Source organism: Rhea pennata, chromosome 12, assembly GCF_028389875.1.
Source record: "Rhea pennata isolate bPtePen1 chromosome 12, bPtePen1.pri, whole genome shotgun sequence".
Taxonomy (NCBI): Eukaryota; Metazoa; Chordata; class Aves; order Rheiformes; family Rheidae; genus Rhea; species Rhea pennata.
This window is the reverse complement of record NC_084674.1, coordinates 6948444-6969128: the sequence shown is the minus strand read 5'-3', so window position 1 is coordinate 6969128 and position 20685 is coordinate 6948444. Positions and strand designations below refer to the sequence as shown.

At 35.5% G+C, this 20685-nt stretch overlaps 1 protein-coding gene across 1 annotated transcript in view; it reads right to left on the bottom strand.

Moving 5' to 3' along the window:
* Positions 1 to 20685, bottom strand: part of SUCLG2 (succinate-CoA ligase GDP-forming subunit beta) — a 131742-nt gene that overhangs the window by 62770 nt on the left and 48287 nt on the right. The window contains exons 3-6 of the mRNA XM_062585688.1: positions 8890 to 8989; positions 8680 to 8770; positions 2875 to 3027; positions 1425 to 1514 (exon numbers count right to left, since the gene is read on the bottom strand). Coding sequence (XP_062441672.1) covers positions 1425 to 1514; positions 2875 to 3027; positions 8680 to 8770; positions 8890 to 8989 — 434 coding nt within the window. The remainder of the gene's footprint in view (positions 1 to 1424; positions 1515 to 2874; positions 3028 to 8679; positions 8771 to 8889; positions 8990 to 20685) is intronic.

Below are 20685 nucleotides of genomic sequence, written 5' to 3'. Positions count from 1 at the left end.
GCTGACTTCCAGAGATGCCTTCTGACCAACATGCCTACAATTCTTTCAAAAAGTTGTGCTTTGGAAACGTCAAGCAAAAAGCTCATGAAGTCTTCCTTACTACAAGGTTATAATCAGATCAAGCATTCTCAGTAGCTTTGACTTTAAAAAATTATCAGCATCAAAAACCTGCACCAAGCTAAGGCATCGGTTTTCTTGGCACAGACACTCTGGTTGGCAAACTATTCTAATAACACATGAGCAAGGCCATCGCAATCACGTTAGGGAAGAGGTTCCACCTTGCAACCCTACAGGGATCCTGGGCAAGCTGAAAAACTTCAGTTGCCCCAGTGCACTGCTATAAGTTTAGCAGATTTTCAAAATTGGTTAAGCTTTATTAAGGGCTAGTTTGTCTTCCAGAAACTCTCTGGATCAGGCAGCTTAATGTCACCTTTCCCCCCTTTGCAAGCACTGAGTCTCTTCAAGGCAAAGCAAAAAAATCCCAATCTAGAAATGGTATGTAAGTAAATGCAAGGACTGATCTGAATAAAAATGATGTCCCCTTACTTCAGTAAATTCCATTGAGGAGTTGATAGCACAAGGAAAGAAATGCATGCACTGCATCATTATTTAAATGTATTGTTGAAAAATTCTGTGTATTGTTGTTAATTACTAAGTACCAGAATTCTTCAAGGGTTGAAAGGTTCTACACAATCATTCGTCCTCATTAAATATACTGCTAAATCTTCAAATGTGTGTTAATCAACTTAATGATTATGCGTTTGTTAATTGTGCAGTTGGGACAAAAAATAATTGAAACTGCTGAATTAAAAATAAAGGAGTTCTATAAAAATGACAGTTTGATACTATAGAAAAAAACAGGCAAAAGTAGCTTAATACTGTATTTGTCTTTTCAGCTATTAATGTTAACCTAAATAAGCTTTTTCTTATCTATAAAATTATTCATAAAGGCAAAGTATCTTGCACATCTATGTACAATGTGGAATTCCAATAAAAAATGAGATATTGAAAAGGCAGAAAACTGGCAGACTTTTGATTTTGAGTTGAAGCAACAAAAAAGGCTTTGATTACGCAGAAAAAAGACTAACTTGTTAACTTGTTTCCATAATAAGGAAAAACTCCTCCAAAAAGGATCTACTCATATAATTCACCATGTTCCAATGGAACCCCAATGAAATCTGGCATAATAGCATGTTCTCATGGATTGCTTCAAAGACCAGGGACTTTCATTACTGGAACAATAAGGATCTTATTCAAGCTGGTAACACCTGGTCACAATTATATGGGTGCAATGTAGTATTTAAAATATCAAATTGGGCCTGAGCTAACAGACATTTAGCCTCTCATATCTCCCTGGAAAGCATTTATCATACAGCTGAGCTAAAATGTCTTAAATCAAAACTGATGGAGTAGAGTCAAGTTACCTGCTGTTGCAAAGGTCCTCTGAAACCCAAATTTTCTGCCATGCGCAGTGCTTGATGATCCTTTATGCCTTCAAAAATATCTATTTCCTCCTGTAACAATAATATGCATAAATATAACTAAAAACTCAATTTAAATGGAGATTTATAACTTCAAAAGGAAAACACTTAGTATATATTTGCAAATGAGTAATTAAAGTGTGGCTGTTTGCCAAAGTTCTCTAAGATTGAGGCTATAGCAGCTGCCTATAGGGTATGTTATAATTACCAAACCATCTATGAAACAACAAACTTCCAAAAAAATATATAATTCTTCAAGGTGGCATGCTGACAAGACAATCTGACACCAGTTTTCACTTTTAATTACTGTACAGATGGCGTTGATGAATATTTAGTCTGTTAATTTTTATGACATCTTCTGGAATATTTTCAAGGCAACAGTGTCACTGCCCAGTAACACTGTGAAGTTTATATAATTTAAAAATGCACATTAAATATTTTTACAATTTTTGCATAATTATACTTGTTTGTATCAATTATTTTCCCAGATGAATAGCTTGTCTATTCATTATTATGCCATAGTAGTATTAAAAAGACTTAAATGCAACAGTCATCGTTAAGAAAGCAGTATTTGTCAAGAATTCTACAGTTGCATTTGAGATGCAGGTATCTTCTAGGCACTAAAATATAATTAACAACTTTGTCAATTAGAAAAAAAGAAAAAAAAAAAAAAAAAAACTCAACTGTCAAACAACAATCATACTTAAACTAACCCACTTGTGTAAGAACTGACCATCCTTCCCAGATTTGAAACATCAAGACTTGCTTCAGAAAACATTTCCGATGTTAAGTTTCATATTTGAAGGCTAGAACTCAAACTCCTTAGATTTCAAAATTTATTTCAAAGTTGGTATCATATGAAAGCCAAATTTACACTCTTTTTCTAATCAAGGTGATACGGACACTGACTAATAAAATCAGATGTTGAACCTGTTTCATCATCTACTACATGACAAGTCTGTCCCCTTATTTGATGAAATATAATTCTTATAGTTCTTACTATCATCTTTGCATATGCAGATGGAGGACAAGAGGCTATGGACAGAAACTGAATCACAGAAAGTTCTGCCTGAACACGAGGGGGAATTTCTTCCCTGTGAGAGTGACAGAGCACTGGAACAGGTTGCCCAGAGAGGTTGTGGAGTCTTCTTCTCTGGAGATAATCAAGGCCCACCTGGATGTAACCCTGTCTAACAAGCTCTAGGTGACCCTGCTGAGCAGGGAGGTTGGACTAGATGATCTCCAGAGGTCCCTTCCAACCTTACTGATTCTATGATTCTCTGAATGGAGAGAGAAAGGAAAAAAAAAAAAAAAAAAAAAAAAAAAAAAAAAAAAACATTTTCTGTGGTAAACTGATATGGAAAATTTTGAATCTAAAATATTATTTCAATACCTTAAATATAAGTTCTGGACTAGTAACTGCAACTTCTTCTATGTCAACACCACCCTGTGGGCTCCCAACCATTACAGGTCCATTGCAGGCTCTGTCCATCAAAATTGCAAAATATGTTTCCCTTGAAATATTCAGTGCTTCTGCAACCATCACCTAAAAATGAACACAGGGAAGAAAGAAAAAGAGCAATAGTTCTAACTGGTCCATCTAGCTGGTGATATTTAATCTTAACATAGCTTTTCTTTCCTGCCGTGTCAAAGTAATAAATGTCCTAAAATCTTTTTCAAGGTAAAATGTAAATATGAATTAACAGAATCAGTGAGAGAGAGTATTTCCCTCTGCTGTGATCAAGCAGAGAACATTGTGGTTCACATTTTCTTCACTGACTTATAAGGCAGCAGTTTGATATTTATTAACCTGAACAGTACCTTTTCCTTCACTGCTTCTACAAAATATTATAACACAGTGATTTCTGCCCCTGAAATCTTCTGTTCCTAAATCAGAGACTCCCCTAATGCTACTGTGTTCACTACGACATTCAAGAAGCATTTTAAGTCAACATCACCAGTCTTGTAAATCCCATAGAGGTATGAGATTCTATGTTGGCTTTCTGTTGCATCCCATTGGTAGCACCACTACCCATCTTCAAAGCCTCAAGCCTAAATTCTCCACTTTGTTCTTACAGAAGGCCACCCTATGCTTACCATGCCCAAGTATTTCTTAAGGAAATGGGTATATAGATAATTTTGTCATCCAGTTTTGTACTTTCAATTTAAAAAGACACTGAGATGTGTGACCCTCAGATTCTCACAAAGGATAAAGCACACTCCAGAACTGTAAAATTTTCTTTTTCAAAAAAAGCTACTCATTCCTATTTGTTAGTATAGATTATAGGGGTCTTTCATTTCGATAACTACTACAGCATGCAACGAAAAAGATCCTACATGTTTGTAACTTACATGTACTCAAACACATTACTCTTGAAGTAGTTCTTATAAATTCTTTGTAACGATTGTGTTGTTCTCCTCCTCTCTAAAATATGCCAAAGTGAAAGAAAGCTGTTTCCATTTCCACAGAGCAATAACTATACTCACTTCTCCTTCAGAACTGTCAGTTTTTACAATAGTTTAGGAATGAAAGCAATTTCAAAGGTTAAGTAGTTTTACGCTTGGCAAAGGATTCACAAAACTCTATGTTTTGACATAAAAAGAGCAAATTCCCACTAAATGTTCATAATCTTAAAAAAAGAAAAATTGCATGTGATTATTAGTAACGGTTCCTTGTGATCACAGCAGGTGCCAGAATGTTAAATGCGAAGGCCAGTTCTACTCTGCACTACAATTCTGTTTCTCAACCTTGAAGCTGAGGAGCTACCTCTGCACTTCAATTTACAATCTAACTTCTACTTTTGACAATCAACTATATTCTTCGTTAGTAAGAGTTACTATTTCTTATCTTTCAATGGAAGCAGAAGAAACCAGGGAAATATTTTCCCTAAGATTAATGTAATTATAAAGGATTAACTGACAATGTCTTTCTAATGCACATTATAAATAATAATTGTAGGCAAAAGCTGTCACTCTGCATGAAACATTGCTTCAACACATAGTATGAATAAGGCCCAAAGTCAGCGGTTCACATTTTAGATTGGAGAGCCATGTACATACCTGTAGTCTTAAAAATTTGTCTACCCAGCAAGATGTGTTCCACAATTATTTCTGCATTTTCACAGTTCAAGGACTATAAACAAGAAACGTGCACCATACTTTCACCTAATTTATTTTTTGACATTCTGCTATTGAGTGTATGAGAAAGAATGCACCTACCTTATGCCAGGTTGTACATCTTAACAGAGCACAAAAATGTAGAGACAAGGAATTAAATAAAGCCCCTACATCAGAATGGAAGGAAGAATGCTATTTATTTATGATTATTTGACTAGGAGGAAATTTCTTTTTACAGTAATTTTGCTTCTTTCTGCTTTCCTCAAAGAACAAAGAGTGGTACCAAGGAAAAATAAGCAACTATTCAAAAGCAAACTGAAGAAAACTAGGGCAAAGGAAACAGCTAACTAACAATATGGGACATTCCTGTACTTCTTAAAAGCATCTCCCAATTTTAGACTACTGTAAAAGGAATGCTAAAAGCCAACTTCAGAAACACAGCTCAGCTACCTACCACTGTATGTTAAATTAATAAGCAAAGATGTGGATAGCATCCTTGATTTGTTACAGTCTTTTCACCTGTAGGCACAGTTTCACCATCGCACATATCACGCGTCAGTGTATCTGAAAAATGTGAGTCAATTGCTTGAGATATGGGGCAAAGAAAACCAACTGGTCTTACTGGAACTTGTCTGAGTTGTTCGGACAGCTTCCAGAATGCTCAGGATCAGGGTCAGACTTCGGAAAGGGAACCAGCCCAACAAGTCTTGAGCAATATATTTGCAAATTCTGCAGGTGGAACTTACATTAGGCATCTTCTCTGTTTCAAATTTGAAAAACTGACCTTACGATTGCTAATTAAACGTGTCAGCATCATCAAATACAGCTCTGTCTTACCTCACAAAATTATTGCAAGTCCGTCTACTTTGTAGTAGGCAAGTTTATTGCAAAAATTATTCTCTCTTACCTCAGTCTGTAACATCTCTCACTTCTCTCAAAGAGAGTTTACGTTCCTTCACCATCCTACCTGGCTGATGAAGAGCATGAATAAAGAAACTGGCATTCAAGGACTTCAATATTATTTTCTAAGGTCTACCAATCACTCACACAACAACAAAAAATAATGCAAACACATTAATAAACACTTAAGACTAGTGCAACTGACTTCACAAACTCTTGACTTTATTAATATTTTGTCTGTTTTGTTCATGACAAAGAACATGAAGCGTTATCATCTTGTTTACCATATCAGCTTTATATTTAAAATGTCTTGGGAGGAAAACCAGAGTTTTCTTAAAAACTTCCTGATAACTTCAGGCTTTCCTTCTTAAAAGCAAATCATTACCTAAAAGTTTAAGTTATATCTAATTTCATGAGCATATCTGTAAGAGCTCTTTTACAATGAATCACATATTCAAAATGTTAATTTTGTTATTGCTTGGAGAGAAAACACAGGTAGCAAATTCTCAAGTTGTCATGATAAGAGAAGACTGTCTTCTCAGATAACCAGACTCTCTAAATTGCAAAGTGCCATAAGAGGATTTTATGTAAACTCACAAAATAGCTTCCAAGTTATGAAGGAACTGAGGAGACTGTTATTTATTTAAGAAACATCCCTCTGAATAAGTACAAACATGCTTTAAATTCTTTAGTAGGTGCAAAGGCTGAGACAGAAAGTTGAAAACTCCATTTTCTGTTCTACAATAAGGATAATTATAGAAAATTTCCATCTTTTATTCCTTCCTTATAAATACAAGTAAAATGTACATGAGTTCCACTCTCTGACTTAACACTAACTCATTGTTTGCCTTGCAGAAAGTGATTTAATAACTATTTTCCTTATGAAAAATGCCAATAATCTAACTCTTTTAAAATAAAAAATTCACTCTATACATACATAGAGATCATATGCCTTGAAATACAACAAAAATGCCTGCTTTTAATTCCTAAGTTCCCCACTGCCCTCAGCAAGTACAGAGATTCTGACTGGCATTTTCTCTGCACTAGCTGCCCACTGTGTTAAATGATATCTCAGACATAGCTAAACTCTCTCTCTCTTTTTTTTTTTTAATTATTTTATTTCTGTAGTTTGCCCCTTCAATTAAAATTTCAGTGTTTGGCATTGCAGTTTTGATATGACAAATCTGAATGTCTCAACCCTTTAACTTACTACTTTAAAGATCCTAGCATTAGCCAACTTTGGAAAATGTTAATTTTTTGATGCAACAATCTTTCAGTGACTTAGGCACATCATTTTAAACAGGGTTTCTTCAACACTCTAACAAGCAATGGGAAGTAGATGTTCCACCATTTGAATTAGCATGCCATTGGCCAAACTGTTATATATTTAATTACTTTCAAAGAAGGTTTACACTCTTACTATGAATTATGAATTATGGTGACTCAGAAACTCAGCACCAAACATATCATGAAATATGCAATTACTTTGCTACATATGCATGTGATAAAGAAATGAATTGCCTAAAAAATTTTTAAAGTTAACTTTACATTCAGAATGTAGCATCTATGACAATAATGATCAGCTTCTTCCAGTGAAAAGCATTACAGACACTAATCACACATTAAAACATTTAAGGTGTGTCCTGAAAAGTTTCCATGTATTTTAGTAGCAAAAGAAAAATGTATTCTATCAAAACTATACACTTTTCTATACCAGCAAAATAAAAACTTAATTTTCAGTAGTACACACATCACCTTCAGCTTCACACATGCTGCAGCTGTTTACTCTTGAGTATTATTTATAGAAGCAACACTTTGGTCGGGAAAAAGAGCCATTATATGTTATACCTTCTACTGTTATTCTACACATGGAACAAAAGCCACTTGAACATAAAACCTTAAATAAACTATTTTTTAAAAAATCCACATCTTTTAATTTCTATCGATTAAAAAAAATTAGAAGTCTCTTCTACAGAACTGAACAGGTTAAGTGATAAATAGACTTGTACTCAGGCAAAAAAGTGAAGTTTCATCTACTGATGTATTTTAAATAATTCAACATGTGTAAACTAATAAAACCAAAGAATTTCTAAAGGAGAGCTGCTTTTACAATAAAAAATTTTCAAAGCAGAGACTTGTAATATGAAATAAGTATACGTCTTTTTTTTATCTTTTGCACTATCCCAAACTCTGACAGGCAGCAATATTATTTCTTCTTTTTAATATTTAGTATTTCTTTTTAGCAATAACTGTCAGGAACAAAGGTAATCTGCCCTTTTTGCTCCCCAGGAGGAGAACTACCTGATCATCTTCCACCAGCACTCGGTAGACAGCATCCTTCCAGACAGGTGTTCCCCTTCTATGCTAATGCCAAGCTGTTCACAACAAATTAAAAGTAAACTGCATTTCTTCTCACCTTATGCCAAATTATCTCCCAGCATCAAATACATCGTGTGGCTCTTGACTACATACCCGACTGAAGAGACTTGCTCGGTACCACAAAGCAAGATATAAAACTGCATATAGTAGGTAGACAAATACAAGGATTTCCTGAATGCTAAAGTGAACTCTCACACCTTACAGTATGGACGATCATGGGTAAATGAGCTAAAACAAGTATTAAAAACAAACAAACAAACAAAAACAACAACACAGCTGAACCACTACCATTTTTTACTTGGTATCTGCAATAAATTAAGAATGGTCAACTTTTAGATGAGAATATGCTTTCAAATGAGATCATTCTCATGTAAAGTCATCTGATCTTGTCTTTAATAGCAGTTGCCCAAAGTTAGTGGTGAATGTTTGTACAGTATGTTTTAGATACTATTATAACTACAAGTAGTTATATATATTGCTTCTCCTTTCTAAGCAGACCATCAATAAGCACGAAGTAATAACATAGTTATCCTAGCATTTAGTATTTGATGAAGGATGAAGCTATGACAAAGGATTCACTTCATCACAGGTAGCAGAAAGGAATTTATTCTTCCACGACAAGGTATGTTTAAACTGATAGGGGAAAAAAAACATATATACACAAAGAAAGAAAAAATAACATTATTTCTTTCATCAATTGGATGCATCAGTCATGCACTGGAAAAGGAGCAGAAAAATCTATGGCATATACTCCAGCATGTGAATGCGCAATTGCAACCAATTTAAGAGCCAAAAATCTTACCTTTTTAACTGTCACACCATCCTTTGGAGTTTGCTTTGTTGACAAGTTGTACCCAATCATCTGTTTAGCAAGCTGTTCAACAATCTTAGGGCTGCAAACAAATTGAAAAGGTTAGTGTATTAACAGATATTAAAAGAAGCAGTCACCTAGCCATTGTAAATAGCTTAAAACTACACCAAAAGGAATTTATTGACGTTATAAGAGACTTACTCTTTAGTTAGATGAACTCCTCCTTTCAATCCACTATTGAAAATACCTTTTCCTCGCCCTCCAGCTAGAATCTGTGCCTTCAGAACAATTTCTTTTGCCTCTGTAAAATAAAAAACGCTCAAAATCATGCTAGTGAGTGTCATTTATCGAGCTTATTAGCTTAAGCTCAAAAAGTAAACCAGGTTAGCCTGTATAAAAACAATGAGAAGGCATTCAAAACTAATGGGCAATAAAAGAAATAGTCAATTCAGTATTTTTATAACACAGCTTCGCAAAAAATTGTTCAGGTAAGTTAAAAGAATAAATATACGCTACCCATTAGCTGGATAAATATGTGCTTGTTTAAGCAAAAAACATGCTATTAATACTTCATGACCCACACGGCAAAGCATATAACCTGCACACAGTTTGATAGCTTGCATTCTAGCACGATTTCTAAAGCATGAGTCAGATCATACTGTCTTGAATGCACAACAAACAAATGCTCATCAGGGAAAACAAATTTTACTCCTCGCTCTGAATACACATGAGTACGACTATGCATTTTGTCATGCAAGAAGGAATCCCCATCTCCAGAGGGCAGGTAAAGGCAGAGCAAGGGTACTAACTGGGAAAACCTGTTAATCTGTTAATGAGGCAAGGTATCATTTGAATCTTTCATAACGTGTGTGTAACAGTACCTTAGTGCAAAGGAAGTGGAGCCATACTACTACACTTTCTGGAAAAAGGAGGTAGTAGAAGTTAAGGACCTTTGAGTGGGGAGGATCTCTTCCTCCATCGTTAATGTTTGACCCTTCACTTCACTGACCAGGCAGAATACAAGGAAGATCCAGGCCAGCTCCAATCCTTTCATATTAAATATAGCAAATAAGCAATGCAGGAAGCACGACTCAGGGCTCCTGAGCTCTTCAGTCTACAGTGGCAGAGTCACACGTTGCATCCATACAGAATGGGCTAACAACTTTTTATCAGCTCCCCGACCACTTTTGAACAAAAATATCCTAGTTCTAGGAGGCAGGCCATCCTCTGCTCTGTGTCCTGTTCACCCATGAGGAAGGTATTGTAGCTGCTAAATATCATAAGTAATAATAATAGAGAAACGAAATGCAATTAACCCAATAGCCCTCTTCTCAGTGGCTCTTAATATATTCTAAAAAGTAGTACAAAAGCCCAGGAATGTTCTTTTAGCATCTCCCATGCCAGACTGCAGAACTGAGATTCCACCTTTGTCTCATCTTTCTCACAGAGGAAGGTCAAATCTGCCCTAATTCAACCACTCATTGAGTCAGAAGTTCAAAGACTTCATGTGAGCAATAAAATGAACTTGCACATAACCAGATCCCAAATCAGCACTGGAAATGAAAGTATCTCAACTACAACAGAAAGTTACTAGATTTTTATTTTTACAAGAAGTAACACTTTCCTCATGGACTTCCTCATGGCCAATCTAAAACCCATCTGGGAGCAGCATAACATCTATATGGAGCTGACGATGCCAAAAGTAACTGCACTAAGACCTATATTCCCAAGAGAAGAGATCCTAACATTCTTAACAAGTAAAACGGAAGAGAGGAGAAAAAGAAAAAAAAAGGAAAGAAAAAAAAAAAGACACCCTCAAAACATCTCTGCAGCTCCATGGATACTTCCTGAAGCATAAAGATATGCCAGATGTCTATATCATGTTATATTAATGAATTCTGTCACTTTTCACAGTTGGCATAATACTACCTGGTGTTTTAAATTCTGAAATCCTAATATTAACATATCATTAGCAAAGTGTCTAGAAAAGGCTACCATTGTTACTGTTTTGCAACTGATTCCATTGCCACGGAAATCTGTGGAAATCTCCAGCTTCAGTGAGGTTTGCAGGAGATCATGCCTTGAATCACAATGTTCTGTAAAAGTATGCACAAAAACATTGTAATTTGTCATTATGGATACTTACTTTCAAGTAAAGATGGTCTTTTTAGGCTTATATTATATATAAATATTTTATAGATGATTAAATCTGCAAGTTTGGAAGTAGAATTTTTGGTGAAGATCAGCTCTGATAAAGCATCATTTCCATGTTCCAATATGATAAATCTGAGCAAGTGAAAAGCAAGTTGGGTCTTACGATAGGATAAATATTATGATGCAAATATTAGGTTTTCCTTAGTATGACAGAAAATGCATTTTAACATATCTAATGGAAGTAGCATACTAAGAGGTGCTTGATTTCCAGGCTTTGCAAGACAAAATCCCTCCACGTGTTTATCCATCCACTAGTGTATGACGTACATCATTCTGAACCTTAAAAACATTCTCCTTGAAAATACTTTTTGCATTCCAATAAATTCATGTTCGCAGCTCCCTATTATTCACATCACTGCAGATAACCAGGAAATTTAAATGCAGTCTCAGTCTAAGGGCCAAAGCATACAAATTAAGATGAATTAAAACTATAAATCACTTTCCAAGCCAGGGAAGCAAACCCTAGAATCACACTAGCTGCTGTGATAAAACATCTAATGCAGTATTGTTAATAGATGCTACAAGCATTTAATTAGATCAGTTTTAGGTGCCAGCCATCCTGACAATGTGAGTTTTGATCATCAGTGATACATGATGTCAATTATGCGAGCCACCGCTACTCTCTGTGCCACAGATTGCTAGGCCAGCAATTCCTTTTTATCCCTAACCAGCATGCTACAAAGTGTGACGAGTATCTTCACGAGGCTACAACAAATGAAGTCAGAGAAAGGAATTAATGCATACTTATTTTATAATCCACTAGAGGACTATCAAAGCAATACAATAACTTCAGAAAGACAACTATCAAAAACATAAATAAGTGCACTAAAAAGTAATAATATCTACATAAAGATTAGACCTGAAGAACTAATCAATATAGTAGCTCATCAGAGCGCAGAGCAGAAAGTTCTTCTTGCCCTAGAGGAAACCAATAGGAAGCAATTTAATTCAGTAGTCATTTGCCCAAGCTCTGTAAAATGAAGTAATCCAGTCAGATCCTATTTTATAGTAACTAGGTCTGATCATTCAAGTACTTACCAAGCTGATTCACTACTTAACATCAACATTTTATTTAAAGAGGTGATTTCTGGAAATGTTCGCACAAATTTACTTTTATCTCCTACATGAATTCCCAAATTATGTTAGGAAAGACTACCCCTAAAGAAAAACATGGTTTTAGTTAGAATATATGAAGCAATACACCATCACTTGTAGGCTTAAACAAAAACATGAACAAAAAACCACCAACAAAAAATTAAAATACAGTATGAAAGGTCAGCACTGAACCCATTAAAAAGTTATGATTAATTCACTCAATTAGCACCAAACTGCCAGAGTAAAGCTGAAAAATGTCCAAGTAAGTGCTGAGTAGTTGCAAATAGCAGACTTGAAGGCAGCCTAGTACAAGCAACATGTCTTTACACCACTATAAAGTACACTGCAACATTTTCAACAGCATGGCACTGTGTAATTAAGGTTTAAATGAACTTCTGTTTATGTCCATTGACAAATAAGTTTTTGTGTAATATTTAAAAAATCAGATTGTTTTTAAGTGCATACAGACTTTTGTCACAGATTTAAAACTTTATTTACCATTCAAAATAAACAAAAAAATCCAACCTGCTCAAGTGTACCTGGATTTTGTCATTAATTTAGCAGTAAACAGTCCCAAATTGCTCCATGCAGGTTAATGACATTCTTCTAGTAACAGTATGTCGTCTTAACTAATTACAACTTGAATACATTAATATCTTGATTTGAAACAATTTATTTACTGAATCTTGTATCTGTTTTTTACATAATACTACAGAAAAAAATGGTAACAAAAAGTCCTTTCAAAATAAAAAAAAAAAAAAAGAAAAAACATACAGCAGTCATCTCTAAGTTATATGCAATCAAATGAGAAACTCCTGGAGGCATCAGAAAGGTCCCTGCACTTCAAAATTTCATAACAGCAGCTTGCTCCAACCACAGTTCTAACAAATTAATCTAACTACCTAGAAAAAAGCCTTTAGATATTTTTATTTTAAATCTGGATGCTTCAAGAGAATAGGCTATAACATTCCAAGGGACAAACGTCCCTACCATTGCATTCTACAATACACCGCCTTCCTTTCAGGCAGCGATGTGAATACAAATTGCAAGTGCTACACCTTGCAGTAGGCTCGGGTCTATAATGAAAGCCTATTTAGAATCAATAAAATCAGAGTTGCTTTGGGGAGCTATGATTACTCTGGTCCACTGGTACTGCTTGCAGCAAAAATGAACAGCTTGTTCTCAGCCCACTGCTGTGTATATTTAACTACTGGATTCTTGATGGTGAGACAATATACTGCGAACCACAGTTCTGCTTGTTAGACGGTATGCTAATTTATTACCTGTGAATGACTTCCCATTATTATTGATACGACTATATGATCGCAAATTAGGCATGTTAACAATTACATTAAAATGCACCGTAGCTTATCAAAAATAAACTACTATAAAGAACAGACTGAAGACTGCACAGTATTTGGCCTCACTCTTGCATGCTTAGGAAAGAAAAAATTTATACCAGAGTACTCAAGACTCTCATCACACAAAACAGAATTGGAGCGTGGGTTTGACAGAAAGATCTCCTAAGAAATCCTAATCATCTCTGTCTCACTTTCAGACAGGTCTTCCCTCCTGCAGCTCAACTTCGCTATCTGCAGCTGTTCTGGGAGAATTAATTAACGTTTGCACCTCTTTTAAAAAAGCACACTCTGAGATAGTATCACTTCAGTGCATCTCAGCCCAGCGTAAGCAACTGATTACAAGGAAAAGGCTGACTCGAAACCCAGGCAGCGCTCTAAGTACTAGGGTAGCAAAGTACCACCGGAAACTCCGCCGCAGCGGTACCTGCTGTTAGGAGCCACCGCAAAACAGGCGCAAGCAACCCAGTGTCATGGGAACTGTGCAATGAAGGCAGATCGAGGACAGGAAAAAGAGGCGAACTGCAGAAGGTCTTCTGGTAGCAATTATACCCCACTTCAGACAGCACAAGAAATATAGACACCACTAAAACAACGAATGCCTACATGCCATCCCTGCTGCTGTTTCCTCCAGTGCTGATGCAAGCCTGGAGCTTCCCTTTCAAAATACAGGGTTTTCCCTTCTTTTGCATCTGATCCAACAGTAAAAGCATTCTCTCTCAATTTGGAAATCTACTTTACTAGATGTCACCTGTCCTTTTTTGTTCTTTTTTATTTTTTTTTCCTTTCTTCTTTTAATGCTACCACCACCACATGAATTTCTCCATTCCCTTTGGGAAATACTGGCTTTAAACCATTTCTGAAGCTTCAGCCATCCCATTATACCGTTCAGGCAGGATCCTATCAGCTACAGCACTTTATCGTTAACGTTATCTTTAACAGCACTCCCATCCAGATGCACTCTAGTATACTTCAGCACGTGAAGAAGTAAAACCTATAAGGGAGATGATGATAAACACAATCCAGTAATAACAAAAAACTGTAATAAAACATAATTCCCATATTGAACATACAATCTTAAAGTTGCCATAATAACATTTCATATACGGGCCTCTTTACATGAAATTGCTCTGAAATCTGAGACAGCTTTTGCCAGGAAACAAGTACTATTGCCACATCTGCAGCTGCCCATCTTCCAAGCATCCCAGAGATGCAGAAGTTGGAGAGTTCTCCTATCTGCCAGGTAAGCAGATTGAGATGCGAAACAGAAGCTGTCCGTAACAAAATACCTCCCACAAGTTCAAAAGTGTGAAGTAAGATCCATAGAACTAAGTTAAACACTTGGTTTGGGTTTTTTTCTCCATTTAATTTAATTTTAAATTCCCCTTCTCTTTGTTATTTCCATTCTTCTGCTCCATAGCACCAAAAAGAATTATATTCTTACCTGCCTAGTTTCTACAACTTTTGGTTTTCAGACTAGTTTAGAATTAAAGTTAAATAAATCATCCTTTTTATGACTCCCTGCTTTTGAATATATTGCATATTTATTGCTAGATTATAAGCCTCATTAAAATCTATAATGATAAATTAGTCAATCTCTTGATTCTGTCACTTGTTATTGCTTTCATAACCATTACTATGCACCTCATTGGTAATAAAAATTTTAAAGCTAGATAAAATCAACTAAGGTAAAGCTCACTCTTAATACTGCACACTCAAACCTGCTAAAAATAAGTAATCAGGTGTTCACACTTCCTACATTTACATTAAACCTGATAAATTACTTATACAGTGAATGGAGCCTCACTAGATGCAGCAGCACCAATGTAATGCATGCATATGCACATTAAGATAGGGATTCCACCTCCTCCAAACGAAACTGCACTCATATTAAAACTGTTTCATTACGTGCGTGTATTTTTGGTATTTTCCAGCCTTTAAGAGTTTCTCTTTTCAGCCTAAGTTCTCTCACATTTTTAATGCAGATTTTGTTCTGTAACAGATTCAGGGTTTAGACAAGCTACTACCTGTCACCTTTGCCTGCAATCTCAGAGGAGACACGGCTGGAAAACCCAGCTGGGAAGGGAGCAGGTCCTTCATTAGGCGGATGGGAACTGAGCCATACCAAGAGAGTGAGCAAAAGCTTTTCCTGCCAGCTCTCAGGCACCATCGGTCCTACGGGGAGAAAAGAGGAGGTCACTTTCCGTCACTCGCAGTGTCGACCTGGCCTCTTGCAGCACGCTACATGGGGTGGGGGCAACACGGAAAACCGCACACGTACTGACGGTACCACCTGAACACTCTGCTCATTTAACAAAGAGGATCCACTGCTCTCTTCTGAAAGATTCTTTTTCCATATTGTAACACAACATTAGGAGTAGTAATGTTTACTGAAAACATGCCTAAATTCTTTCTTATTTATTTTTATCAGACTGTTTTAGCATACACTAAGGGATGTATATAATTCCGTTTGTTCCCTAAGTCCTCAATACACTTAGTTAAAGTGCTATATTAACACAAAAATTTTCCCAATTTCCTAAGTATTTCCTAGTAACTTTACTTCTGTTTTTCAGCTGATTCCACAATACGATCTTCTTCTGTCAATATACACATCATGCAACTTTATAATACTTTATAATATGGACAATTCAATATTGTTTTCTTTTTTCTCATGATTTCAGTTTAAGATACTGTCAAAGCAAGCAGAGAATATCTTTTCTTGTGTATTAGTTCCAGTTCCTATTACCTGACACCAACATGAAAGCATCTCAGACTAACCTCTTACTATGCACTAGATCCATCAGAAATTTAGGTATGCAAAATCACAAGGATTCAGAATTAGCCTCTCCAGAGATTACAAAACCTTTGTATAATCTGGCTTAGTCGTCAAATATGCACTTGGAATTTGTCTATATTCCTTATAATAAAAAATACACAGATACATCACAAAACTTGCTTCCTTAAACCACTGCAATTAAAAAAAATGTAATTTTATCAAATTTTTAGCAAGTTATTTCTCTCTTCCCTCTCCCTAAACTACAAGGAAAAAGTTATAATAAAATGTATATACTGACAATATTCTTTGTATCTTTACCTACTAAAGCTTAAAAAGAATTTCAAGATTTCCTTGCAAAAATATCCTGCAAAGTTTTGTGGTTTCTTTTAATATTAAATTTATTTTAAAGTAAATAGACACAAACAATTCGACTGTGTCCTAAATTCTTGATTGAATACCATAACACTGTTTGTTTTAATGCAATTCAGGGAACAGGTTTTATGCAATCTGTAGTGCTGAAGTCAAGCAGTCATTAAGAACAAATGCTGCTCTCGCCCCTAGCAGCAACAATACGCACACCTGTTTTCCTGGACTGCTTCCAAAATTTCATTCTTTGTGATGATGTGCAAGGCACCCAAGCCAGAAAAAAAGTCTTTTTAGACTGATTCTGAATCTTTTATGCATTACTGAATTGTAGAGAGGGCACTGAGAAATTTGAACATAGCATAGAAAATATAAGAACTGGGGAACAGATATTAGGTTTTCAATAATTTGTTTTCAAGTATAAAAGAATTCTTGTGGTAGAAAACACTTTTAAATATGGAGCACAAAATATAATAAATCTAAGCAAGGAACCAGGGAATACACATGGTGTTTAGAAAGAAACACGCCCCACCAACAATATGCAAAAAGGAAAGACAACCTCAACATCACCACCATTACTTAAGAAGTTTTAACAAATTCGTAACGTAATACATGTGGCAGGTCAACTACAGATTCCTTAATTAGCCCTTTCCCAAGCATAGTCATTACATGCAGGCCTGCTATGTCCTCCAAGATCCTTAAATTATAAGCATTAAAATGGAGGGCAAAGCTGAAATTTGGAAGGCATCACACAGGGGCAGCTGTGCACAGAATCATCAGCCTCTGCAAGCACGAGGAACAGGCTGCTCGCTAGAAGGGAGGCTCTGAAGGTGGGACTGCTTCAGGCCCAATTCCTACAAAGGCTTTCTACACCTTTGACAGTACCGGGGCAGGACTAAATCACTTCTGAGGGGTTCATCGTCTTTCACAGCCTTGAAAACCCCAGGACAAACTGACCTGAGCGTTTACCATATGCAGGTGCTCCCAGCCTCGGGGATCTCTGTGCTTCCACTGTACTCAGCGTCACATCAGCAGTGGTCACTTCTCTTAACAGTATTTGACCAAGACAAGTCTGAATTCACAATACTGTTGTTATTTTCTTTGTTTTAAGCATACACTAACCACTTTAGCGGTATTAAAGACAAATTTAGGATGTATAGGATGTATTAGGTGGGATTTATTCTGGAGCTGCTGTTCCACATAATCTCTTGATTCCTGGCCCAATATATAGAAGGCAGTAAAAAAATTACACAATTTGCATAAAAATCAAATATTGTAGAAGTGTTTCAAAACTTTCAAATCCTACTTCTACATGCTAAGAACTGCTTCCAGTTAGAAATTACATAGATGGTATTTAGATGGCATTTAGATGGTTTCAAAAGAAGCACTGTGAAGAAAATGCCACGGATATTTTTAAGACCATGGTATTTATCACCCAAATGTAATGTCATTCACTTAAGTAAGAAGAAAGTATATCACAGACACTACTATGAAAACAATTACTACCTTAAATTTTTTTAAAAAAAGAAACTTTCATATCTCTAAGTGTGACTTCTAATAAACACCTGATACTAGGTGCAAAACCAGGACTGAGAATCAAGAAACACAGCTGCTGGTCAGAGAGCTTGTACACTGGTTTGTGACATCTAAATCCTTTTGCTGATGTAAGTGGGATTTAAGTGATGAACCGGCAAGGATCTGGAATAGCAGTGAACGGTACCCAGAGTGAAAAAGTGAAAAGAAAAACTATCAAGAATACAACTGATGTGAATTGGTTCTGATGTTTCATTCCTGTCAAGTGGAGGTTGACTAATTGGAGACTTCTAGGCTAAAGATCATTCACTTCCAAAGCCCGAAATCTAGAGGAAAAAAAAGAAGCTATCCAAGTTTGAAATGGACAGAGAAAGCTCAACACATGAAGATTTAGAGATGAAGAGGAAAAAAAATTAAATACAAGATTAAATGGAGAAATATCTTACTAAAAGACAGAAACACTGCAACCAGAATACTAAGCATATTTATTCCTGAATATATTCTCCTGCACAGTTTGCTGAAAATCCTTTCAAGGATTACTGATGTTCGTTTTCATGGTATCTAACTTTTCATTTAACAGAGAACCGCCGCATCAAGAGGTACAGAGAGAGATATTTTAGTCCTTTCTCATCTGGTAAATATTAGCTACTGTAAGCAGATGAGGTTTCATCTGTGGTAAGCACAACTGCTTATAACTTCATGTGAAAGAATACTAATGATAAACTAAGCACAACTAACAAGAGAGAGGATGTTCCGTCATCCTCCTCTTGTTTTCATTTACTTGTCATATATGCGAAATAGAATCAATGATCAAAATAATCTAATATTGGAAAAAGGCTAAGAGGATACCCATCAAAAGAATGTAGTAATATTTAACTCAACATTTCAGACTTAATTTTTCCATAAATGGGACATCTCACTGATCAATGATACATTGGTGAATTTACATTTAACACCTAAAAACTTTTGTTTAGGAGATCAAGTGTCAAGTGCTATTACCTGAACAATGTTCTCTCTCCAGCTCCATAATGTTTACCAATCTACAAAGATCCTTCATGTGCATGTAATAAGCCAAGAAATTCAATCTAAAATCACTCAAAATGCATTCCTACTAGTCTATATTAACCTTTTAAGAAAAATAGTTTTCTTTAGATATTTCTAGACATTTTGTTGTTTCTTGCTCTCTAAAAAAGCTAACCTGTAAACCATATTAAACACATTTTCCCCTGCCATATGCATGGACATTTAACATTACTGCTTTTATTTGCTTTTTTTTTAATTTCAAAAAATGATTAAGAAAACTATTTGTATTAAAAAATAAATTACAATCAGCAAGCACATTCTTAAGTCTTTGTTAAATATGAAGGCATTAAATCCTATTCTGAATCTGGGGCTCAATACGTAACATAAAATAAAAATTGTGAAAATTCAAATATTGACATGTACACTTAACACACAATAAGCCATGCTACTCCAGTTAGAGCATTGAGATATCTAACACATAGCACTGCCCTTTTTTCCTCCCTTTCTCCTGGCTACACTGTACAAATAGTATTCATTTCTTTCTACTACCCTCCTGCAAACCCACTTGTAACTACATTTTGCCTTTCCCATCCACCAAGGCACAGCAAAGCTCCAGCTGGAAACAGTGTCTTTCCTGAATGCTGACAGCCCTGAAGTATCTGGAAAATGTAGGGACAGATTAATATGAATAACATGATACTAACATGATAGATTAGTTTATCCATTTACTGTGTTTGTTTGGAACACTGTTATAGGACTTGGCTATGTCCTTCTCATAAGTAGAATGAAATTTAAAAATGAGAATCATGGCATTTGAAAGAAACAATAAGTGAAAGAAAAAAGAAAAATGATTTTTCAAAGAGGCTACTTTTTTTTTTTTTTTTTTTTTTTTTTTAAATCTTACTATCACACCATTTGCAGATATTTTTCAAAAAGATCACAGGAAGGCAAATTAGGGAATATCCCAGATGTGTAAAAAAATTCCCACCATGCTTTTCATACAGTGGTAATTTTTAATAGTTTTTCATCTTGATGATTTCTTCTTTTTAAAATGGTATTAAAAGCCTTCAGTTTAGATTGTTTGCTGGAAGCAAAATAATCCAAACTTCACACAGAAGGCTTATAACATATTAGGAAAATTTAAGAAAAAAAAAAACTTCAAGGTTTAAATTCTATTGCCACTATTCATTGAAAGCTAACCCACAATATAGGCACTATGAGCCTCTAACAATCTAGGCGTGTGAAACCAAACAAGTTTCTACTCACTTAGCGTAATGAAGGAAGAGGAAAGTAAAGACCCTAGGACAAGCCTGTGATTTTTGAACCCAGAAAAAAATATTAATGATAAAGAACAAACTGTAATACAGTTGTCAGAACAATGCATGTTGTGTCCTTTTTTTTTCCCCAGCTTGTTAGCTAAACCAACGTACGTGACCATGTACTCTACCAGTCTACTCAGTCTCTTTGACTGCCCCAGCCTCTCTTTGCCCTTTTAGTTTTCTTTATGGATTTATAAACAGTTGCTTGTTATTATACACAGTTACAACATGCTCTATATGAGGACACTAGCAAGCTGTTAACTCTATTAACTTAATAATAGATTTTTGAGTGTGATTCCAATTAATTTCAAATCCC